We start from the raw sequence: 24,543 nt of genomic DNA, 5'->3' as shown, positions 1-24,543 counted from the left end.
GTATAGGGGATCTGTTCTTCTCAACCATCCCAACAGGCGTCGAGCATTGGGTGCAGGGGATCTGTTCTGTTCCACCATCCCAACAGTAGGCGAGCTTTGGGTACAGGGGATCTGTTCTGTTCCACCATCCCAACAGGAGGCAAGCATTGGGTATAGGGGCTCTCAACAGGGGGAGGGGGGGGGGGGGGGGGGGATCTGTTCTGTTCCACCATCCCAACAGGAGGTGAGCATTGTGTACAGGGGATCTCAACAGGAGGCGAGCATTGTGTATAGGGGATCTGTTCTGTTCCACCATCCCAACAGGAGGCGAGCATTGGGTACAGGGGATCTGTTCTGTTCTACCATCCCAACAGGAGGCGAGCATTGGGTACTGCGTATCTGTTCTGTTCTACCATTCCAACAGGAGGCGAGCATTGGGTACAGGGGATCTGTTCTGTTCTACCATCCCAACAGGAGGAGAGCATTGGGTACAGGGGATCTGTTCCCTTTAACCATCCCAACAGGAGGCGAGCATTAGGTACAGGGGATCTGTTCTTCTCAACCATCGCAACAGGAGGTGAGCATTGGGTACAGGGGATCTGTTCTGCTCCACAATCCCAACAGTAGGCGAGCTTTGGGTACAGGGGATCTGTTCTGTTCCACCATCCCAACAGGAGGCGAGCATTGGGTATAGGGGCTCTCAACAGGGGGGGGGGGGATCTGTTCTGTTCCACCATCCCAACAGGAGGTGAGCATTGTGTACAGGGGATCTGAACAGGAGGCGAGCATTGTGTATAGGGGATCTGTTCTGTTCTACCATTCCAACAGGAGGCGAGCATTGGGTACAGGGGATCTGTTCTGTTCTACCATCCCAACAGGAGGCGAGCATTGGGTACTGCGTATCTGTTCTGTTCTACCATTCCAACAGGAGGCGAGCATTGGGTACAGGGGATCTGTTCTGTTCTACCATCCCAACAGGAGGTGAGCATTGGGTACAGGGGATCTGTTCCCTTTAACCATCCCAACAGGAGGCGAGCATTAGGTACAGGGGATCAGTTCTGTTCCACCATCCCAACAGGAGGCAAGCATTGGGTACAAGGGACCTATACTCCAGAATCCACACAGGGAGACAGGCATGGGGTACTGGGGACCTATTCTGTCAAAGAATCTCCACAAGAAGACAAGCATGTTGCTCTGGGGACCTATTCTGTCATAGATTCCCACAGGAAGACAAGCATGGGGTACTGGGGACCTTTTCTGCTACAGAATCCACACAGGGAGACAAGCATGGGGCACTGGGAACCTATTCGGCTACAGAATCCACATAGGGAGACAAGCATGGGGCACTGGGAACCTATTCTGCTACAGAATCCACGCAGGGAGACAAGCATGGGGCAGTGGGAACCTATTCTGCTACAGAATCCACACAGGGAGACAAGCATGGGGCACTGGAGACCTATTCTGCTACAGAATCCACACAGGGAGACAAGCATGGGGTACTGGAGACCTATTCTGCTACAGAATCAACACAGAGAGACAAGCATGAGGCACTGGGAACCTATGCTGCTACAGAATCCACACAGGGAAACAAGCATTGAATACAATAAATCTCGTCCACCCAAAAAGCCCCACAGAGAGACAAACATGAGCATATTTTGAATGCGTCCACTTATCATCACACCTCCACAATATATATGTTTAGAGATAATACAGAGATAAAATCTTGGAGGCAAATTTTTCTGCACGGATACTGGGATCACATCACCAAGTAGATCCTCAGGGTTTGTGTTTATTTACACCTCAACAATGGCCTATTTCAGGACCACTATCTGCTACATTCAGGAAGACATATAAGATGTTTTGAAAGGTTTCATGGTTGGCTAGCTTGCCCAGACGGCCCCGGGGATGGTTGTACTCCTTGTGACAGCTCTCTCACTATTCAATGAGGTGCCTGAAGCTCTTATCTGTTGTGCCACAAGGCAAGGCACATGTACGCTTTTGTACTGGACACAGTGGATGTGGCATGAGAGGTGAGGTTTCTTATGTGGAGTGTTAAATATTGATCTTTCTGCTTCATAAAGTTTATCAAGACTTTCGTGAAAATATTTTTGATGGAGAGTTTGTGATGTTGAGATGGATAAAGTTTTTGTTTTTCTTTGTAAAGAGTAGGGATTCCAGCAATAAATTCTTGATGATTTTTCTTGGTTGAAACAAAACTTTGTGATTGAGTGGAGAAAGTACGACATGGTAAGTAAAACTTATGTGTGACTACTCCATCTGTGATAAAACCAGTATATGTTTCAAGCTTCTTCCTTCCTGCATCCTGTAGGTCTTGCTGGTCAAATTATTTGCATCCATTTTTTGTTGTTGTATGTTTAGGCAATATTTTGTGTCTTGTGAAACTTGAGATATTCTGCTTATTTTAGGATAACAACTGTTGGAACTGAATGCTAATATTTCCCTTTAATTACTTCAGTGGTATTTACTGCTTATCTAAATATACGTGACAAGAAATATTTCAAACATTTGGGCTAGGATGTTTGTCAAACAACTCGAACACAGTGATTTCAAAACATGAAGCATCAGGAATGTTCTATATTAGTCATTCTCCAACTCAAGTCATCCCACTGAATATATGAGAGGCCTCATTATCTATGTGGATGGATGGATGGATGGTATGCTTGATATCGCCCAACTTACTCACTCACTTGTATTACTACAGGCTTTAGTAACCAGGGCTAATTCTAGGGTTGGGGGCTTGTGCTTTTAGCCCCTAAATTTGAAAAAAAAGGCCCACATTTTCAAATACAATGGGGCATTTTAACATTGTTGCTGTATGGGCAATTGTGGGTGTATCTAGTGAACATTTGAAATTTTCACATAAAGGGCCCATGTTAGAAAATTCCTAGAATGATCCCTGAGTAATGCATATAGCTAATAGTGCTGAAAGTAGTGTAAAAGTGGAAATTGCTCAGATTTTATGGAGTTCAGATATCGTGAAAGGTCGACTGTAGGAAAAGCTTTCTTTGATATCTTTCTTTTTAGTCAGGATTCACTGAAATGTCACCACCACTGTTATACTTAATACTCTGAGTATCATACTGGGGTATGTATCGATACAAGGAGATGCAGGACGGGGAGTTTGGATTAATACCGCTTTCAACAGCTTTTCAGTAATATCACAATGTGTCAGCTTGATGTGGGAGGAAAGCCCGAAGTAATGCAGCTTTTGGACGTTTACCACTGTGGTGAAATGAGTCTGGTGCTGACAAACCTAGAAACATAATCGAGGTGAATCTGAATTTGAACCCACAATCTTAGGTTTATGGCGTGCCCAAGGGATGCAACCCTGCACAGCAAATTGCGATGCCTTAGACGACTGGGCCACTCGTGCCACTAGAAGATATGTGGTTATTAATGTAATTGAGAAATCATGAGAATCTGTTGATTCATCCCCCGGAATCAACAGATTCGAGAGATTTCTCAGACTAATGTGTTACAGGGCATTTAGAAGGCGTTGTCGAAGCATTGTCGTATCTGTTACAGGGCATTTAGAAGATGTCGTCGAGTCCTTGTCATAAGTGTTACATGGCATTTAGAAGGTGTCATTGAGGCATTGTGATATCTGTTACAGGGCATTTAGAAGCTGTCATTGAGGCATTGTCATTTCTGTTACAGGGCATTTAAAAACTGTCGTTGAGGCATTGTCATATGTCTTAAAGGGATTTAGAAGGTGTCATTGAGGCATTGTCATATCTGTTACAAGGCATTTAAAAGCTGTCATTGAGGCATTGTCATTTCTGTTACAGGGCATTTAGAAGCTGTCATTGACGCATTGTCGTATCTGTTACAGGGCATTTAAAAGCTGTCATTGAGGCATTGTCATATCTGTTACAGGGCATTTAGAAGCTGTCATTGAGGCATTGTCGTATCTGTTACAGGGCATTTAAAAGACGTCATTGGGGCATTGTCATATCTGTTACAGGGCATTTAGAAGCTGTCATTGAGGCATTGTCGTATCTGTTACAGGGCATTTAAAAGATTCATTGGGGCATTGTCGTATCTGTTACAGGGCATTTAGAAGCTGTCATTGAGGCATTGTCGTATCTGTTACAGGGCATTTAAAAGATTCATTGGGGCATTGTCGTATCTGTTACAGGGCATTTAGAAACTGTCATTGAGGCATTGTCGTATCTGTTACAGGGCATTTAGAAGGTGTCGTCAAGGCATTGTCGTATCTGTTACAAGGTATTTAGAAGGCAAATGAAGAGTTTCCATGAACCATAGAGTGGTTACTATTGAGAATGAATGTTTTAACAGCCCTATGAGCTGGCTAATCATGTATACATTTACAAATAATAGTCAGTGAAAAACACACCAGGCAAACCAGGTTCTAATCCTAGACTAGGGTCAGTTACCCCTATTGTCTCGGTGGGGAATAAGGAAGGGAATTAGGTGGGGATTACGAACACCTACAGCAGTGGCAGACTGAAGCTTTTGTAGTGCTCATTGTTGTTTCTGTGCTTGGAAAGGAATAAGCATCGGCCAGTTTGGTATTCCAGAGTAGGACAGGTCCTCAAGACTCCAGGTTTGTCTTTTTGTGTGGATTCTGGAGCAGAACAGGTTCTCAGTGACCTATTATTGTCTCCCTGTGTGGATTCTGGGGCAAAATAGACTCCATTACCCCATGCTTGTCTCTCTGTGGAGATTGTGGGGTTGATAGACCCAGAGTACCTCATGATTGTCTCCGTGTGTGGATTATGGAGCAGAATAGACTCCATTACCCCATGCTTGTCTTCATGTTGGGAATAGGTCCCCAATACTGTTGCCTCTTATGACAAGTATTGGTTACTGGGGATCAGTTGTACCACTTCTGAATAGGAAATATGCCAATGAAGTATGTTCAATCTCTGGCCCAGTCATAATCCTGTGCTATTTGCAGTAATGAGTTGCTTCCCTTAACCATGTCAGGATATCCTGATTATGGATTGGTGTCTCATTTCACCCTTGTCATGTTCCTGGGTTCATTAGCACCCTTACCAAACTCAAAAGACTCCCAAAGTGGCAAATATCTACAATATGCATTTGGTTTTTCTCCCACGCTGATCTAACTTGCCATGATATAGCTGACATCTTTTCAAAGAAGCGTTAAAATTCACTCACTTACACTCACTGAAGGCCAATATATAACTACATATAAGTTCAGTTTCAGCAAAGAATTGATCTTGGCCAAAATCTAAACAGCTGATAAGTTTGAAAAGGATGTAAATAACAATTGTAAGCACCTTTCACACAACCTGCCATTGGTATTCAGGTATATTACATGGGTGTGTGGCGGCTGAGAATATTGCATGGTCATCAGTAGAAGCACTGTTGAATGCATGTACTGTATCACATATCCCAGTATGTATTCATTGTGCATCAAGCATATCACTCTACCAACACAGATCTGTCAAGTCATTCTCATTATTGGGCTCATAAATCCCGAGTTCAGCAAGTTTTGTCATCTTGCCCCTGAGGGCTGAGTTATTGGGGTTATTACAGTCTTGCCTGTAGGAAGACACACTTGGTTTCCTTTGATGGTTGTGCTGGGGGATATGTCAAGCTTATGTCATAACAAGGCTGTAGGTGTCCAGGAAGTAGAGGTATGTTGTATACAGCTTGTATACAGGGGTGGACGCAGGTCGCTGGCCTGTTGCTGTCTGGCTTTTGTCACTGTTTGGCATATTGGTGTCATGTCATGTTGGTATCATGTTGGTATCATGTTGTGTTGGTGCCATGTTGTCGTACCATGTTGTGTTGGTGCCATGTTGTGTTGGTGTGATGTTGTGTGGGTGGGATGTTGTGTGGGTGGGATGTTGTATTGGTGTCATGTTGTGTTGGTGTGATGCTGGTGTTTTGTTGTGTTGGTGTCATGTTGGTGTCATGTTTCATGGGTGTCATGTTGTGTCTGTGTCATGTTGTATTGGTGTCATGTTGTGTTGGTGTGATGCTGGTGTTTTGTTGTGTTGGTGTCATGTTGGTTTCATGGGTGTCATGTTGTGTCTGTGTCATATTGTGTTGGTGTCATGTTGTGTTGGTGTCATGCTGGTGTCATGTTGTCTGGATGTCATGTTGTGTCTGTGTCATGTTGTGTTGGTGTCATGCTGGTGTCATGTTGTGTTGGTGTCATGCTGGTGCCATCTTGTTTTGGTGTGATGCTGGTGTTTTGTTGTGTTGGTGTCATGTTGGTGTCATGTTGTCTGGATGGCATGTTGTGTCTGTGTCATGTTGTGTTGGTGTGATGCTGGTGTCATGTTGTGTTGGTGCCATCTTGTGTTGGTGTGATGCTGGTGTCATATTGTGTTGGTGTGATGCTGGTGTCATGTTGTGTTGTGTCAAGGTGGTGTCATGTTGTGTTGGTGTCATGGTGGTGTCATGTTGTGTTGGTGTCATGGTGGTGTCATGTTGTGTTGGTGTCATGGTGGTGTCATGTTGTGTTGGTGTCATGGTGGTGTCATGTTGTGTCATGGTGGTGTCATGTTGCATTGGTGTCATGTTGGTGCCATCTTGTGTTGGTGTCATGCTGGTGTTTTGTTGTGTTGGTGTCATGTTGGCGTCATGTTGTCTGGGTGTCATGTTGTGTTGGTGTCATGTTGTGTCTGTGTCATGTGTTGGTGTCATGTTGTGTTGGTGTCATGTTGTATTTGTGACTTGCTGTGATAGACACAGTGTAATACTTCGCCTGGAAACACGTTGCTTGATGGGGCTCGTCAATCCTGTAACGTATCGTGCATTCTGAGATTATGACATCCAGGAGAAATCAGTATACAGAAAAAGCTGATTATTCAAGTGAAATATAAATTTTGAGAAGTGAAAAGTGATAGTCCTTTAGTAATAGACCAGCAGATGTGGACCACCAGATGTTGTCCATCTTGTATGCAACAATGTATTGATCCGTGTGTTTGTGCTGTATGTATGGGTGATTGTGTGGGCTGGTGGTTGAACATAAATACATCACACTGGTGTTCCTACTCACTTTTGAGGAACGGCAGCTGCGGTGTTAGGAGACGTCTTGTGATCTGGAACTAGATTTTGAGAAAGTTTACTGGTATACATGGTAGGTACGATGTCACATTGTCAGGGTTCAAATTTAAGCTTACATGTGAGGTGTTCTCATCATATAACACTAGTGTTGAAAATTAGTGATTTAATGATCCCTAACTGTCTTGTGGTGAAGTGGATAGAGCATCTGCCCATAGAGTTGGAGGTTGGTGGTCGTGTGTGGGAACCTAAGTGGGAGGTCGGTGATTCAATCCACGAACCGTGTCATACCAATAGATGCTAAAGCTATTTGTTGTTACCTCGCCTGGTCCTCGGCATTAAGGAGTTTAAACAAGGACTGGTTGGCTCAGAGTCAGTATTCTGTGTCTGAGTGGGATATCTATTTTAAACTGTGGCTGTGATCTAGGATTATAAAACTGGCATAAATTCAGAATAGTACAATCAGATACAGGCACATCGCTATATAAGTGAAATAACCTTGAACACAACTGAAACCCCATTTCACTACACCCTAGCTTTAAATACCATTGCAGAGAACATGAAGGATCACAGAACCCCAGGCTATTTCTAACACTTCATTATTAACGAGGCAGTGATGAATTATGAACTCATGGGGCTTTTAAAAATTATTAATGGTTTAGAATTCCCTTTTCATATGACCATGAGCTGTTGTTCATGTTTGGGAATTAGAAATGATTTGTTTTTGGCTGTTTTAGGGTATCTGATAATTTTGTGACTGAAATATACAAAAAAATGGAGTTGATATGTCTTTGAGGGATTCTTATGAGGAACAGGTTCCAGAATTGTAATTCTGAAGATTGGTTGGTCAGAATGACTGCTGAGTATGAATAATCAATGAATGATTGACCAGCAGGCAAACTACTAGGCTGTGTCATTGAACCTTTTTTTCATCATGAAATACAATGCGTCATTGAGCCAACACTACTCATGGCGGGTTGCTTGAAGTATTGACCACCGGTTTGAGGTGATGAGATCAGTCAGCTTGGTCTATCATCGTTTGGACTGTATTTCAGTTAGATCATGGAATGTCAGCTTAATGTGGGAGGAAAGCTCAAAGTGATGCACCAGTTTGATGAAACCCACGAGCATGGGTGTGATGCTGACAAACCTCGGATCATGATCAGGTCAAACCGGGATTCAATCTCACGATCATAGGCTTCTGGCGCACCTAAGGGACAGAACTCTACATGGCGAATGGCTGCACCTTAGATGACTGGGCCACCCGTGCCCCCATATGAGTAAATACCCTTGTCCCATGTTCGCTACTATAGCATTGCTTGGAAGTGACATCACATTGCCATCTCTCCTGTCAGTAACGAAGCCAGGTAGCTAAATTCAGGGTGTTTATCATTATGTCATTGAGAATGGGGTGGAACCATTCTACCAAGACTTGCCCCTTCAGCTTTATGAAAGCCCACATAGAAACCTTATACATTTGAATGGTATTGAGTATTTATAAGTGCTTTTCCTGGACCACAGTTAGCATAAGGAATTAGGCTTAAGACGAACCCAGCACATTTGTACTGCGAAATGCGGCACATTAGATGTGTGGGCCATTAAGGGCCACTATTTATCACTGTCTCACTTGTATTCACACTCATATGTTCATCCTCTAGTATATTCATTTACTCACTCCCTCGCTTGCTCACTCACTCACTCACTCACTCACTCACTCACTCACTCACTACCTCACTCATGCACGCACGCACGCTCGCTCACTCACTCACTCTCACTACCTCACTCACTCACTCACTCACTACCTCACTCACTCACTCACTCACTCACTCGCTACCTCACTCACTCACTCACTCACTCACTCACTACCTCACTCACTCACTCACTCACTCACTCACTCATCCACTCACTCACTCACTCACTCACTCACTCACTAGTCCAAAACTCATTCATTCTCAAGGTATCACTCTGTCATCGATTCAATCTTTCCGTTTGATGTGAGTGGTAAATCTGTATCTTAGAGTTATCAACTGACTTCTGTGTCAAACAATGGCTGTTACGTGTAATTCATGTCACAGCAGTAGACAGGTAAGTGAAAACCATCCAATGACTCAACTGTGATACCACAAGTCCACATTTCATTATTAATTTTCTCATTTTCTTTTCAGATGACCTACCAGTGACCGAGCCAATGTGTCACACTCCAGTCACCAACAGTGCAATACGTGTCTACCCAACACCCCTGTCATTCCAAATGGACTAGTCTTCCACTTGTCGCCAAGAAATCCATTTATTTTATTTCGAACATTTTCACACGATATTATTCCTGTATTGTTATGCAACGTTTATGTGTAATAAGTTCTGTAGTTTATTGATTGTGATATCAACTGGACTGTTCCATTATTACCAGAGGGGTGTTGACTGACAACAGGTGTGAGATAATATAATGAATGGCGATTGGTGCTTTATAGGAATGTTATGCATGCACATCAAGCGCAGTGCTGCTCTGAGCTATCTGTCATAATCACCCCAAGCAAGAGTTTTGATAGCGGCAACCTGTTCAACTATTCCACCCAACTTGGCAGCTTTCAGTAGATTTTGGAACTATTGGCACACTAAAGGGTAAACAATTTGTTTATTTAAAGTGTAAACAGTTTGTTTATTTAGATACCTCAATTCCAGTTGTGTAAATTTTATGATTTTCAATTAAGAGATGATAGTAAAACGTAAAAGGTTAATAATGCATGTTCTTTGAAGCCATCTTGCATGATTCTCTCGTAGATATTACCAAAGGTTTTTATTTTATTTGGAAGAAATCTCCCATTTTGGTTTCTGAAGGAATTCTTTTCATAAGGATAGTGTCATCAGTTTCTTCTTACTGAAAATTATTGATTTAGTCCAAAGTCATAAAGGCGAACCTGTTTTAGTCGAAAAGTATCAAAACATCGTTCGTTTATTTTTAACATGGAGCTACAGATAAGTGACGAAATGACGGAGCCGGATCAAGATGAGATTCATGAGATTATGGTGCAGAAGGCCACGGAACTGTTCAAAGTGTGTGATAAAGAGGAAAATGGTGTTATTTCTAAACGGGATATGCAACGTCTGCGGAGTGAGCTCCCCTTGTCTCCAGATATGTTGGAGGACGTCTTTGATTCACTGGATCTCGATGGAAACGGATTTCTTACTCTTCAGGAATTTATTGATGGATTTGGTAAGTAAATTAATTTTATGAACTGTTACCATTGTGTTTTAGTTCTTGTGCAGAGTTGTGTACCTTAGGCATGCCAGGATCCTGTGATCATGGATTTGAATACCGAATTGACCTGTTAATGATTCCTGGTTTGTCAGCATGCTAACCTCATGGGTTTCATGAAGTGTGTAAGCATGAAAAAAGCTGCATCACTTTTGGCTAACCTCCCACATTAAGCTGCCGCCATGTGTTATAATTGAAATGCTGTTTAAATCATCGCCAAAATTGTTTTAATATTCTTCTCATGTCTGATATCCACAAGAACACAGAAGATTCGATTTGGTACATAATGACATATGTTGTGGCACATCGTCCATCATCCCGTTGCCCATGTGGTTGTCCGTCCATTGTTGACTTTAACCTCTTCTACATCTTCTCTGAATCTACAGGGCAGAGGGGTAGCCTAGTGGTTAAGCATTTGGTCATAATGCCGAAAACCCCACATGGGTACAATTTCAATCTCATTAAAATCAGATCTTTGTTCTTGATATCGCTGAACAAAGATCTGAGGACATCCCATTAGGGGTCATGTAAGAATGACCTTTTATCCGACAAATCAAAGCATCGCTTACCAGATCATGAAAGTGACAGTTGGAATGTGTTTTCTAATCATGCTACCCTGAAGACGTTAACACGGGGTATTCCAAACGACGGTCCGTACAACTGATTCCGTCAAAATTATCATCTATCTCTCGCTTCCGTGGGATAGATATTCGAACGGAGGAGGCATTGTACAGTACATGGGAATCACTGCCATATAATCTCAACCATATATTAGGCATTCCGGAATGTTCGTTTGTTCAGTTCCCAAAATTTTAACCGAGAACTGTGTCAACATATTATTCAAGCCAAGTCTGAAATGGAAGTCGCCAGGTAGAAACGGGTGCCGTAAAGATCGAGAAAGCTGCTTTCTAATTGGCTGATGTCGACTTCTTGTTTGTCATTTCAGTGGTCCGTCGTGAAAGGTCGTTCTGACGTGACCCGTAATGGGATGTCTTCAGATCTTTGTTTAGCGGCAGCGAAAACGTAGATCTGATATTAATGAGATTGGGTACAATTTGTGAAACCTATTTCTGTTGTCCCCCGCCATGATATTGCTGGAATATTGCTTAAAGTGACGCAATACCAACTCAGTCACTCGCTCTGAAACTACAAGGCATATGGATCTGAAACTTGATGTGAATGATCCCTTTCGAAATAATGGTCACAGAGTTCCAATCTGACCTTAAACGTGGCTGCCATTATTTCTACATTGTTCCGGTGAGCTACAGAACCTTGAGACAATATATTTATGAATATGTAAGTAATTGCGTTTATTGTTGTGCAGAGTTACATCCCTATGGCATGCCAGAATGCTATGAATGTGAGTTTGAATCCGACAATTACCAAATTGACCACCATTAATTTAATTATATCTAATGCTAAATTGAAATGAGAATTAAGCGTCAAGTTTGACCATGTTTACGAAAGTCATTATTATTGACTGACTAAAAGTTTCATATATATTATTGATTTTTATATATTATTGATTTTTTCCTTCTGTTCTATTTGCTGCTTGTATTTTATGTTTATGGGTAGCTAGAATTGTTTACATTGCTGCGTGTGATATTTTGTTTTTTTGCAACATACATCACTTGTATTTTATAACTTAATTGCACTTACCTTCCCCAACAGATGTAGGGCAGTCAGGTAGCCTAGTGGTTAAAGTGTTACACTGATAACCTAGGTTTGATTCCCCACATGGGTGCAATGTGTCAGAGCTTCAGATAAGCTGCGTATACTCGTAAAATACGCATCAGAAATGCCGAAATACGCAGTAAAACATAATCCAAGCGTATCAAATACGCAACGAACATTACAGATACGCTAAAACTTGAGCGTATCATCAAAATATTGTGAAGTAACCCTGCGTATTCGTTTAGCAAATCAGCAACTTATTTTGAAATTATAAACGGGCATTCCGTCAACCTTGTCAAACTCCACGATGACAGTTACATCATGATCATTTGCCATCACACTTTCTTGTTGAAGTATCGTGGTATTTTTAAGTTCCTATAAAGCTCTCGAACCCACACAACACCAGTTTGCCGGGACTAGATGAATAGTGTTTTTAAATATTTAACTTAAATACCCACATGTGTAAAAACTAGTTGGTAACAGAAATTTGAATACCCAGATAGAATTACTGATACCCATATTTTAAAATGCATGGGTAAAATACCCACAACACCAAAAGCTTATCTGGAGCTCTGGTGTGTGATGATTATGTTTGGTTTCCCTGTCGTGAAATTGCTAGAATATAGCAAAGAGTGGCATATACTCATTCCTAACAGATGAATTAATTCCATGATTCATTCAGTCTGTGTAATTAAAATCAGATCTTCTACTCAGAAACGGGGCGGTCGGGTAGCCTAGTGTTTGAAGCGTTCGCTCGTCACGCCGTAGACACGGGTTCGATTCCCGACATGGGTAAAATGTGTGAAGCCCATTTCTGGTGTCCCCCGCTGTGATATTGCTGGAATATTGCTAAAAGCGGCGTAAAACCATACTCACTCACTCACTCTACTCAGAAACGATACATGTCTGTGTGAAGTTTTGAGGACACTCACTAGGAGGGCGTGTCAGGTGAACTTTCTAATTAGCCAATCAGCATTGAGGCTTATTAATTTACGATAAGTGTAGCATTCAGACAAGCATATCTGTTTTCTGTATCTTGAAAATGAATATAGTCAAGTAGTTCTGATTGGAAAATAACTAAAGCAATGGTATTTCACTGTTGTGTATATTTGATACGTCCTGCAAGTTCTGAGCACTAGGGGGCGGTCGGGTAGCCTAGTGGTTAAAGCGTTAGCTTGTCATGCAGAAGACCCAGGTTTGATTCCCAACATGGGTACAATGTGTGAAGCCCATTTCTGGTGTCCCCCGCTGTGATATTGCTGGAATATTGCTAAAAGCGGCGTAAAACCATCATCCCTCACTCACTGAGCACAAGGACATCTACACTCTAAAGAGTGTATTATCCAATATATTTTTGTGTTCTGTGGTGGTTTTGTATTGTTATGATCGCAGTTTCTGAATCAGTTGGTAAGTAAATGAAGCCAAATTGTTTTAGATGTGATGCGACCTTCTGTGGAGGTGTCCTACAATCTTGACACTGAGAGGTACGGTATAGGAGTAAAAGATCTGATTTAATGAAACTGGAACCAAAATAATCTCAGGGGCGTTCGGATAGCCTAGTGGTTAAAGCGTTCGCTCCAGAAGTCGATTTCAGGTGTCCCCCGCCGTGATATTGCTGGAAAATTGCTAAAAGCGGCGTAAAACCATATTCACTCACTCGCTCATTTTAACTCATTTGCTTACTTAATTGTCTTAAAGAGTATTGTACCAGGACTACTGTCAGCTGCTGGGGTATTGCTGGAATAATGCAAAAAATGGCATAAAACCTCACTTTACTTCATAACCTTGTCCAAGTAAGTTAGGTTTTATGCTGCTTTTTGCAATATTCCAGAAATATGCCGACAGCAGACGTCTGTTTTGGGCACAATAGAAATGTGTATGCATGCTGCACTCAGCCATCTTTCTGTCTTCTGAAACGGCAATATTTTGTGTCTGTGATTGACAGAAAGAATTAGGACGAAAACGGATAGAGTGTCTAGCAAGTGTGAATCATCAAATCCATCTGAAAGGAATACTCACAGGTTTCGGCGTAAAAAATTGCAGTCCCTGCATCGTATGTATGACCAGTAGATGCCGTCGGCTTACGCTGCTACATGAAGGCTAAGTCATGTATGCTGTATTCAAGTATGCTGTATTCGTGTCCGCTGTATTCATGTGCGCTTCAAATGTGTAGTCGGCATTAATGCTTCTACTCAGCAGTTTGCTGCAGTGGCAAGGTTTAAGTGCTTGTGTAAGCACACAGATATCATCAATGATTTAATTCGCCTGAGCTTTGGTCTCATCTTTTCAAAGCAATGCTTACCTGAGCTTAGTTTGAGGTGGTACACGTTATCAAAAGCAATGCTTACCTGAGCTTAGTTTGAGGTGGTACACGTTATCAAAAGCAATGCTTACCTGAGCTTAGTTTGAGGTTGTACATGCTATCAAAAGCAATGCTTACCTGAGCTTAGTTTGAGGTGGTACACACTATCAAAAGCATTGCTTACCTGAGCTTAGTTTGAGGTGGTACACACTATCCAAAGCATTGCTTACCTGAGCTTAGTTTGAGGTTGTACAAGTTATCAAAAGCAATGCTTACCTGAGCTTAGTTTGAGGTGGTACACGTTATCAAAAGCATTGCTTACCTGAGCTTAGTTTTAGGCTGTACACGTTATCAAAAGCATTGCTTACCTGAGCTTAGTTTGAGGTGGTACACGTTATCAAAAGCATTGCTTACCTGAGCTTAGTTTGAGGTTGTACACGTTATCAAAAGCATTGCTTACCTGAGCTTAGTTTGAGGTAGTACACGTTATCAAAAGCATTGCTTGCCTGAGCTTAGTTTGAGGCTGTACAAGTTATCAAAAGCATTGCTTACCTGAGCTTAGTTTGAGGTGGTACACGTTATCAAAAGCATTGCTTACCTGAGCTTAGTTTGAGGTGGTACACGCTATCAAAAGCATTGCTTGCCTGAGCTTAGTTTGAGGTGGTACAAGTTATCAAAAGCAATGCTTGCCTGAGCTTAGTTTGAGGTGGTACACGTTATCAAAAGCATTGCTTGCCTGAGCTTAGTTTGAGGTTGTACACGTTATCAAAAGCATTGCATGCCTGAGCTTAGTTTGAGGTGGTACACACTATCAAAAGCATTGCTTGCCTGAGCTTAGTTTGAGGTTGTACAAGTTATCAAAAGCATTGCTTACCTGAGCTTAGTTTGAGGTGGTACACGTTATCAAAAGCATTGCTTGCCTGAGCTTAGTTTGAGGTGGTACACGTTATCAAAATCATTGCTTGCCTGAGCTTAGTTTGAGGTGGTACACGTTATCAAAAGCATTGCTTGCCTGAGCTTAGTTTGAGGTTGTACACGTTATCAAAAGCATTGCTTGCCTGAGCTTAGTTTGAGGTGGTACACGTTATCAAAAGCATTGCTTGCCTGAGCTTAGTTTGAGGTGGTACACGTTATCAAAAGCATTGCTTGCCTGAGCTTAGTTTGAGGTGGTACACGTTATCAAAAGCAATGCTCACCTGAGCTTAGTTTGAGGTTGTACACGTTATCAAAAGCAATGCTTAACTGAGCTTAGTTTGAGGCTGTACACGTTATTATAGCAAAGCATGCTTAAGCTGAGCATTAAATTGTGTAAATGCTTACTACTTTACACCTAGAGACAACAGCACAACTTTGCTTGAGCTCATCAATGCTTATCATGCTCTTGCTTGTATTGCCACATTGTTATCATCAGTTAATATCGCCATGGTTGTTTTCAAACTCCAATACAATAATCATAATAACGTAATCATTGGTTAATCTAAATTGACAACTGCTGTCTCCCTTCTGAGCTTGCCGACGTACTGCTTATCAGCTTGTGCTTAGTGCTTTGTTTTTTAAATATTGGATCCTGTCATTGACCAGGTAGTGCTTATAGGTTACATAGGTTTTGCTTTTCAAAGCACAAATATTGCAATTTTGCTTTTTTTGCTTTTAGTTTTGTTTCAGTTTTACAACATTCCATTCATGTTGATCATATTTATGATGTATATTGCCATGGCTAACGGCTACTGGCTAATATGAGTGTTACCATGGCTAATGTGACTATGGTTCTTCCCCTCTGGGGTTCCAGGTTAGAATTGGCCCCCACCAGCTTATTGTGGTTGTTGAAGGTGGCTGAATGGATCAAGTGGTCAGGCGTGGTGTTTTGGTTTATAGCATGTCCTTGTACCCTGATGGTGTGGATTGTTGCTCATGATATCAATCACTGGATTGTATGGTCCAGAATCGATTACTTACAGCCTAGTTGTCTCTTGTAGCTGGAATATTGCTGAGTGTTTCATCAAACAGCAAACACACACACTATTGTTAACATTGGTAATATTGCCATGGTGACTGTATTGTCATATATTGTTAACATTGATTGATATTGTGATGGTGACTGTATTGCCACATTGTTAAAATTGGTTGATATTGCCATGGTGCTTTTATTGCCACAATGTTAACATTGGTTCATATCTCCATGATTATTGACAATCTTTAATACAATAATCATAATACCGTTACCAGTGAAGGAATTGTTATTTGTTTGTTTGTAGTTCAGCACTACACCTAGCAATATTCCAGCTATATGACAGCAGCCGGTGTAAATAATCGAGTCTGGATCAGACAATTCAGTGGTTGATGTCATGAGCAATGATCTGCATCGGGTTATGATGACATGCAATCAAATGACCAAGTATGACCATCCGATCCATCCAGTCACCTCTTGCGACCAGCAAAGCTTGGTAGGAACCTATTGTAACCCGGAATCTCCACAGTGAAATGAAGTCCCTTAAGGCAATTAACAAAGTCAAGGAATACAGGTAATGGGAAAATAGAGCAAGGGCATACTTTCTTAAGACATTCCAAACACTCTCCCCTCTCCTCAGACCAACAGACAGTGATTTTAATGCCTTGAAAGACCCTTCATTTATGGATTGTGGGGGCACGGGTGGCCCAGTCGTCTAAGGCGCCGGTTCACCCTGATTATGTTTCTAGGTTTGTCAGTACTATACCTGTGCTCGTGGGTTTCACCGAAGTGGTAAACGTCTGAGATCTGCATCACTTCGTGCTTTCCTACAAACATTAAGCTGACACGCCGCGATATAACTGGAATACTGTTAAAAGCGGCGTTAAACCCAACTCACTCACTCATGGATTGTGGAAGTAATGGCAGAATGCTCCTGTGTCTGAAAATGTGCAAAGTTGCTCAGTGGCCAATACCGTAATACATCTAATTTGTTGTATGTTTATGTTTTATGAATATATTACCAAGGTGAGTCCACACTTTGAGATGAGATTATAAATCTGCAGGCCTGCAAGTAGATACACAATTTGCAGAGTTAAAACAATATCATGTCCCATCGATTTCGCTCACATTTAAAAGAAATTACACAATATTGAGTTCTGTCCACTCTAACCCCAAATACATCCCTGCGTTATGGGTTTTCGGATGCTTTGGAAACATTCATATTTTTTTCTCTCATCACAAGAACAACTGTAAAACATCTCACTCAGTTATAAAAGATGACTTTATCTTAAAAACAGGCCATTGTCTGTGTATTTACAATGTCTGTGTGACGGCACACCCCTTGCTATAGTGTAAGTAATCGCGATAAACATGGCCGTCCAAAAACGTATGATGTCCGAAAACCTATGATCCGATGATCCATCATGTACTGGACTAGTGAGTGAGTGAGTGAGTGAGTGAGTGAGTGAGTATGGTTTTACGCCGCTTTTAGCGATATTCCAGCAATATCATGGCGGGGGACACCAGAAATGGGCTTCACACATTGAACCCATGTCGGGAATCGAACCCGGGTCTTTGGCGTGACGAGCGAACGCTTTAACCACAAGGCTACCCGACTGCCCCTACAGGACTAGTCAATGTTGAACACACAGCTAATGTCAAGGCGTGTTGTTGGAACAAAAGGGAGTTAACATGGAAGCTATATCCAGTGCTACCATTAGCATTGAGTATGTCGTGTTGTAAGTACATGTCACGTGTGTCATCTTGATAAAGTGAGACAGATTGACAGCCTTAAATGTCTCCCAATATGACAAAACACAATAGCTCTAACTACCACGTTCATGAGATTATTACCATCCTCATTCTTGGCTGGCACCTGATTTCAAAGGCCCTGCAAACTGTATATTAATATATCTTCTTATTATATGTTGTTTGCAAGCAATTCATTTTTTCCCACAACGTGGACAAAGCTGTGAGGCCATGATGGCATTTTCAGAGCAGGAAGGTTTTGTCCTTTTTTTTACTTTGGGGTTGGGGGTGTCACAATGTACGACTGATCTGTGTACTAATTGCCTGGGTCTTTGCTCACAGTGTCAACCACTGGTTTGCCTCAACAAGACTTAAGTGTCCCTAAATGAGTTTTGGACAAGTAGATACAGTGGTTTAGTAGCTTATCATGGCCAGAATCTATGTCTGCTGCATCAAGTAGTCAAGTGCTTGGCCACGGCAGTCTGTTGTTTAATACCACACTCATGCATGTCATCGTATCCCAATTGCGGGGAGTGATGCTCATGATGTCAATCACTTGATTGTATGGTCCAGACTCGATTGTTTACAGACCGCCATCATATAGCAGGAATATTGATAGTGCGGTGTTAAACAACAAACCCCCCAAAACTAATACCGCACTGACCAATATTCAAGCTATATGATGACATCCTGTAAATAATCAAGTCTTGACCAGACAATCCAGTGATTGATATCATGAGCAACATTCTATCCAGGAATCCCCACATTTTGTCTATAGGTGGGTCAGCTGTAAGTAGTTAAGTATCCTACTCAGTACCTGCTCTCGCTCATGTACCAGTACTATCTGGTTTAGCCACTGTTGGTCACATGTAATCCTGGTTGCTTCTGTGATGTTCCAGGCAGTTTCCTGGGGATGAAGCCAGGAGGGACGGGGTCGATGGAGGAGGAGGAGGGGGAGGAGCGTGTTTACGAGGACGAGGACGACGGTGCCAATACTGTGGAGGTGGAGAAACACTTCCAGGAGATGATGACTAATGTTGGCGCCAAAAGATTCTTCAACGAGTAAGTTGAGATTAATGTTGATTTCTGTGCCACTAGAATGTTTAGCAAAGTATCTCTTACACTAGGGTGTTCACTATAACACCTGGGTGTTCACTGGCAAGTACGATGTATCTCTTACATTAGGGTGTTCACTATAACATATGGGTGTTCATTGGCAAGTAGGGTGTATCTCTTACACTAGGGTGTTCACTGTGGTAATGTAGGGTTATCTCTTATACTGGGGTGTTCACTACAACACCTGAGTGTTTACTGTCACAACATAGGGTGTATTTCTTACACTGGGGTGTTCAATATAACACCTGGGTATCACTGGCAAGTAGGGTGTATCTCCTACTCTAGGGTGTTCACTATAACACCTGGGTATCACTGGCAAGTAGGGTGTATCTCCTACTCTAGGGTGTTCACTATAACACATGCGTGTTCACTGTGGCAAGTAGGGTGAATCGCTTACTCTAGGGTGTTCACTATAACACCTGGGTATCACTGGCAAGTAGGGTGTATCTCCTACTCTAGGGTGTTCACAATAACACATGCGTGTTCACTGTGGCAAGTAGGGTGAATCGCTTACTCTAGGGTGTTCACTATAACACCTGGGTATCACTGGCAAGTAGGGTGTATCTCCTACTCTAGGGTGTTCACTATAACACCTGGGTATCACTGGCAAGTAGGGTGTATCTCCTACTCTAGGGTGTTCACAATAACACATGCGTGTTCACTGTGGCAAGTAAGGTGATTCGCTTAATCTAGGGTGTTCACCATAACACATGGGTGTTCACTGTGGCAAGTAGGGTGAATCGCTTACTCTAGGGTGTTCACTGTGCAAGTAAACGTCAACATGGTCAAGGTGTAGTTTCAACTTAATCATGATAATTTCCACCTGTTTATTGTTGTAACTCAATGTAGGGTGCTGATCAACAAGCTGTGCGATTGGTGCAGTCGATTATACATTTATACTTCAATGTTTCTCCGAATACCAAACTTTCATCATTCATTTTCAATGATCTGGCAACACCTGGGGAGGTGCTGGTTGCCATGGTCACAGCTGGCTCAGCTCAGCATTCACTTACCATCACCGGTCATTAACATCATCTTAGCCCTTGTATTGGTCCATATATCATCCAGGGCGGTGGGGTAGCCTTGTGGTTAAAGCATTGGTTCATCATGCCGAAGACTCGGGTTTGATTCCGCACATTGGTACAATGTATAAAGAACCTTTTTCCCCATGTCCCCTGCCATGATATAGCTGGAATATTGCTCAAGGCGGTGAAAAACTATACTCACTCACTCACTCACTCACTCACTCACTCACTCACTCACTCACTCACTCACTCACTCACTCACTCACTCACTCACTCACTCACTCACTCACTCACTCACTCACTCACTCACTCACTCACTCACTCACTCACTCACTCACCCACCCACCCACCCACCCACCCACTCACCCACCCACCCACCCACCCACTTTGCACAGACATCAATCAAACCATGAACTGATGCCCTTTGTTATTCAGGAATTTTGAAAATAGAGATTACCGTATTTGACGTAATTATTTATTTATTCGTGTAAAATATGCACTCGTGGGTTATATGCACCCTTAATTATGGACAATTAAATTCTGGAAATTATATCTGTCGTGTATAATACGCACAGACTTTTCTTTTGTATCATTTCAGGCTGTCAGCATAAACCACGAAATTTACTATCTTTCAACTCTTTTCAACCAAAATTATATTCTAATAAGAGCCCCTTTTTTCTAATTTTGAGAGCGCCCTGGGCACTTATTACTTCAAATACGGTATCTGTATGATTAGAAACAAAACTTTGGCTAGCATAACATGTATTTTTACTCCTACTGTTTATATTTATTATACGGAAACATTAAGGGTAATAATCTCTTGATCATATAATATTATTCTTAGCTCAGCAGTGTTTGACATTAATGTTTGTTTTAGATTAAAAAATTACTCGCTGAAGTATTCAATGCAGTTAGATGATTTAGAAAGCATAACGAGTGATGACATTATTGGGATTTGGTTGTACACCCTGTGACCAAGCAGTGTTGCAGTATAGTTAAGGGCTGTTGGGTAGTAATGGCCATTGATGCCCTGCTATTAATATCCAGTGGATCAGTTACGGTGTAGTATATGTGAGATGTAGGTTGCCAGTTTTCCACAAACATAACAGTATATCAGGACGAGACGAGGTCATGTAGACAGCTGTAGGTGACGTGACTTGCCATATACAATGCTACTTCAGTATACAGTGTCAGGGCCTGTGATAGCGAGGGCCAGGCCCCAACTGAGGATATGGGACATGAGCGTTGGGTTAGGCCTTGATGGATCAATACACACTTATAGGTCTCGATGTCATCATATGTATTGGGGGTATAGACAGGAGGGGGGGGGGGAGAGAGATATTTTATGATATATTGTCGCCATTCTATTTTCTCCATTTGTTAAAAAATAAATTAATGTTCGTATACATTAGCCAGGTGGGCTTGTATTAAGACACATTTGCTAACCCTAGCCTCAATATTATGTTTGGGTGAGTCAACTAAGCACCTGTGGGGTTACCAGGTAAGGAATATAAAGATCCCTAGCAACTAGGGCTGGGACGAGTCCAAATTTACTACCCGTATACCCCCTATTACCCGACCCTACCTGGATACCAACTCTAGGTCTCAAGAGGTAGGTACAAACTGTCCGATTGGGAAAAGTTTGACGTTACCTTTGGAAAAAAATATTTAGATACAGATATATAACAATCTGGTCATGCATTCGCTGAAGTTGACTGAAGTTTTTTATCTTTACTCAAACATATAAACCAGAAGGATTGGGTGCATAGTCAGAAAGGAAATGGGAACATTAGTGGGTGGTGAGGTGAAATGGGGTTTTAACGTCACGTCCAAGATTATTGCACTTATATAGCGACGTGCATGCACGTGTGTGTGTTTGTGTGGCTGCTTGTACTAGTCCGGACTGATGCCGATTTATAGTGCTAGCTCACTGAGATACCATGCCGCAGTTTAACATGAATACCCCACTCAGACACAGTATACTGACTCCGAGCCGACCAGTCCTTGTTTTAGCCCCTTAATGCCGAGCGCCAGACAGGGTAACAACAAGTACCATCTTTTAACGTCTTTTGGTATGACGCGGCCGGGGATCGAACCCGGGACCTTCCGCTCTCCGGGTGGACACTCTACCACTAGACTACGGAGGTTGTCCGGGAACAGTAGTGACTGGAAGTGTTAACATAGAGTTTTAGATATTTGCTCTTGCCTGTAGAATTCCCATGAGTGGTAGATGTTTGAGAACTTCATCACTTGGGGCTTTCCTCTGTCCGTTGGTGAAGCAGCTACTGTTGCATTCCAGTGTGAAACCCAACCCACTCACTCACCTGACTTGTGTTAGACACTAGAACACAAAGGTTTGCCCACTAGGTCTACTTGTACCAGGTCTGATAATAACGTCCCTTGTGACACAGCTACAGTATTGTTGGCTAAGGTTTCCTATGTTATATTTCTAGGTTTACAAATCTGGAGACCCAAAAATTCACGAATGTATAAAAGAATTGATCGATTATTTATAGAATGCCATCACATGTCTGGAAAATTGCAGAGTGTGCCGTTAAACAACAAATAACACTCATGTCGATAAAAAAACATGAAACTTGGTCGATTATAATTTATGAAATTACATGTATTGACAATATGTCATAACAAATCCTGAATTGATGGCAGTTGTATTTTACAACTAATTAATCAGCCCAAGTTGGCAAAAAAATGTCACGATAGCTTTTTCAATCCAGCCATGTGTAACTGTCCTCTGCAATATGGGCGTGGCTTAATGATTTAACTGCCGTTTTGGCAGCCCCGTGTAGTGATCGATACAGCATGTATTTGTCTGGTTGAATGCAAGGTACACTATTGGGTATGTCTGATACAGTGGCTAGAACACAGCTGTGCTGTGGGATGAGCTGTATTGATTAATATTTGTGTGAAATCAGCGTAATGTTTCATGAGGAAGTTATGACGGGCACAAGCGGAAATATGATAAATATGTAAATGTTTATGTTGATATTAAACTGTTTTGTGGCTAATAAATTTGGAAATGAAAGAAAATGAATCATGTTTGGGATGTTACAATGTGTTTGTGCCAGCACAGAATATAATATGAGAACAGTTAATGAAATCTGTTGTTTCTATTTTCATTGGTCGTGTTTGTATTGGTGAATATCCACCTGTTCACCGTAATATCTCATTGCTTTTTGGGTTGGTTGTTGGTTCCGCAATATTCCAGCTATATGATGGCGGTCTGTAAATAATCATGTCTGGACCAGACAAACCAGTGATTAACATCATGAGCATCGATCCACGAAATGGGATCGATGACATGCATCAACAAAGTCTGCAAGCCTGACCACCCGATCCTGTTAGTCGCCTTTTACGACAAGCATAGTTGCCTTTTACGGCAAGCATGGGTTCTCACTATAGTTCATGATTGATATAATTCTGTTAATGTTGAGAAACTGTTTTCTGATGTGTTTAAAACTCGGATAAAGCAGACCTTTTCTTTGGATAAATCAAACATTTCCTGAGGTCCCTTCAAGTTTGATACTTGACTTGTACTGCTGTCAACCTGATCACCCACATGGACTTTTTCCTTGTGTTAGGCCAATCATAATTCTGATTTTATTTTCCTCCCCAGTGACGACACAATCAAGGCATTATGGGTTAAGCTGCGTGCAGATGAGCCAGAACTCCTCGGGGACTTTGAAGAATTCCTGAATCGAGTAACCAGCAATATCAAACAGTCCCAGAATGACTTCGAAAGTCTTGAAACAGCTCTTAGAAGGTAAGTCTTAATTCAGGCCTGCCGAATAGGGCGGGAACATGTCCAAATTTACCACCTGGGGATCTGACCCCTTATTAACCAACCCTAATCGGGTATCCACTGAAGTTGGGTACAAAATGTCCATTGGGAATGGTTTTACTGGAGCCCTGGCAAAAACTGTTTAGATACATGTCTAAAATGATCTGATCATGCATACACTGAAGTTGACTGAAACATATTCAGGAGGAATGTGTGCATAGTCAGAAAGCAATGTGAACATTAGTAACTTGTAGTGTAACCAAGAGTTTTATTGTTATTGTCATGAGACATTATATCATGTGACTAACCACAGGTTGGGTAGTCCTGTGGGTACCTGGCTCTCACCCGACCCGAGTACCAGAGTTACCCATCCCAGCCCTACACTGAAAAATGTCTTGTATGGCTTGAAACAAACACAGTGTCCACAATAACTGCACACTTGAGACCTCCACCATGTTGTAAAATGTCGTCTGGCTACCCTGTGAGGATGCCATTATGTTTAATGTCACGCCACTTGTTGCCGAATCACGATTGATCTTGTTACTCTTTGAGATACCACACACAAGATATATCTATATAAATCATTAGTACACAAGATTTTGTAGACAATAAGATGAAATCTGTGACATTATTCAGCGCAATAATGCATCACAAGCCCCGTCCATTCTGTTGTTA

General features: G+C 41.9%; 1 protein-coding gene across 3 annotated transcripts in view; it reads left to right on the top strand.

The window, feature by feature from the left end:
- The first annotated feature begins 9,632 nt into the window (after positions 1-9,632).
- The window catches only part of LOC139462514 (EF-hand calcium-binding domain-containing protein 4B-like), a 51,620-nt gene continuing 36,709 nt past the window's right edge, over positions 9,633-24,543 (top strand). The window contains exons 1-4 of one of the 3 annotated variants that reach the window (XM_071244285.1): positions 9,633-10,213; positions 13,875-13,982; positions 18,828-18,990; positions 23,704-23,850. In XM_071244285.1, coding sequence (XP_071100386.1) covers positions 9,964-10,213; positions 13,875-13,982; positions 18,828-18,990; positions 23,704-23,850 — 668 coding nt within the window. In that variant the 5' untranslated portion in view covers positions 9,633-9,963. Of the gene's footprint in view, positions 10,214-11,579; positions 11,616-13,874; positions 13,983-18,827; positions 18,991-23,703; positions 23,851-24,543 lie in introns of all 3 variants that reach the window. The other 2 variants (XM_071244286.1, XM_071244287.1) reach the window with 2 other exon arrangements.

Source organism: Haliotis cracherodii, unplaced genomic scaffold (assembly GCF_022045235.1).
Source record: "Haliotis cracherodii isolate W230 unplaced genomic scaffold, xgHalCrac1.p SCAF_15, whole genome shotgun sequence".
NCBI lineage: Eukaryota > Metazoa > Mollusca > Gastropoda > Lepetellida > Haliotidae > Haliotis > Haliotis cracherodii.
The sequence above is the reverse complement of the archived record's forward strand: the minus strand, read 5'-3'. Positions and strand labels throughout refer to the sequence as shown.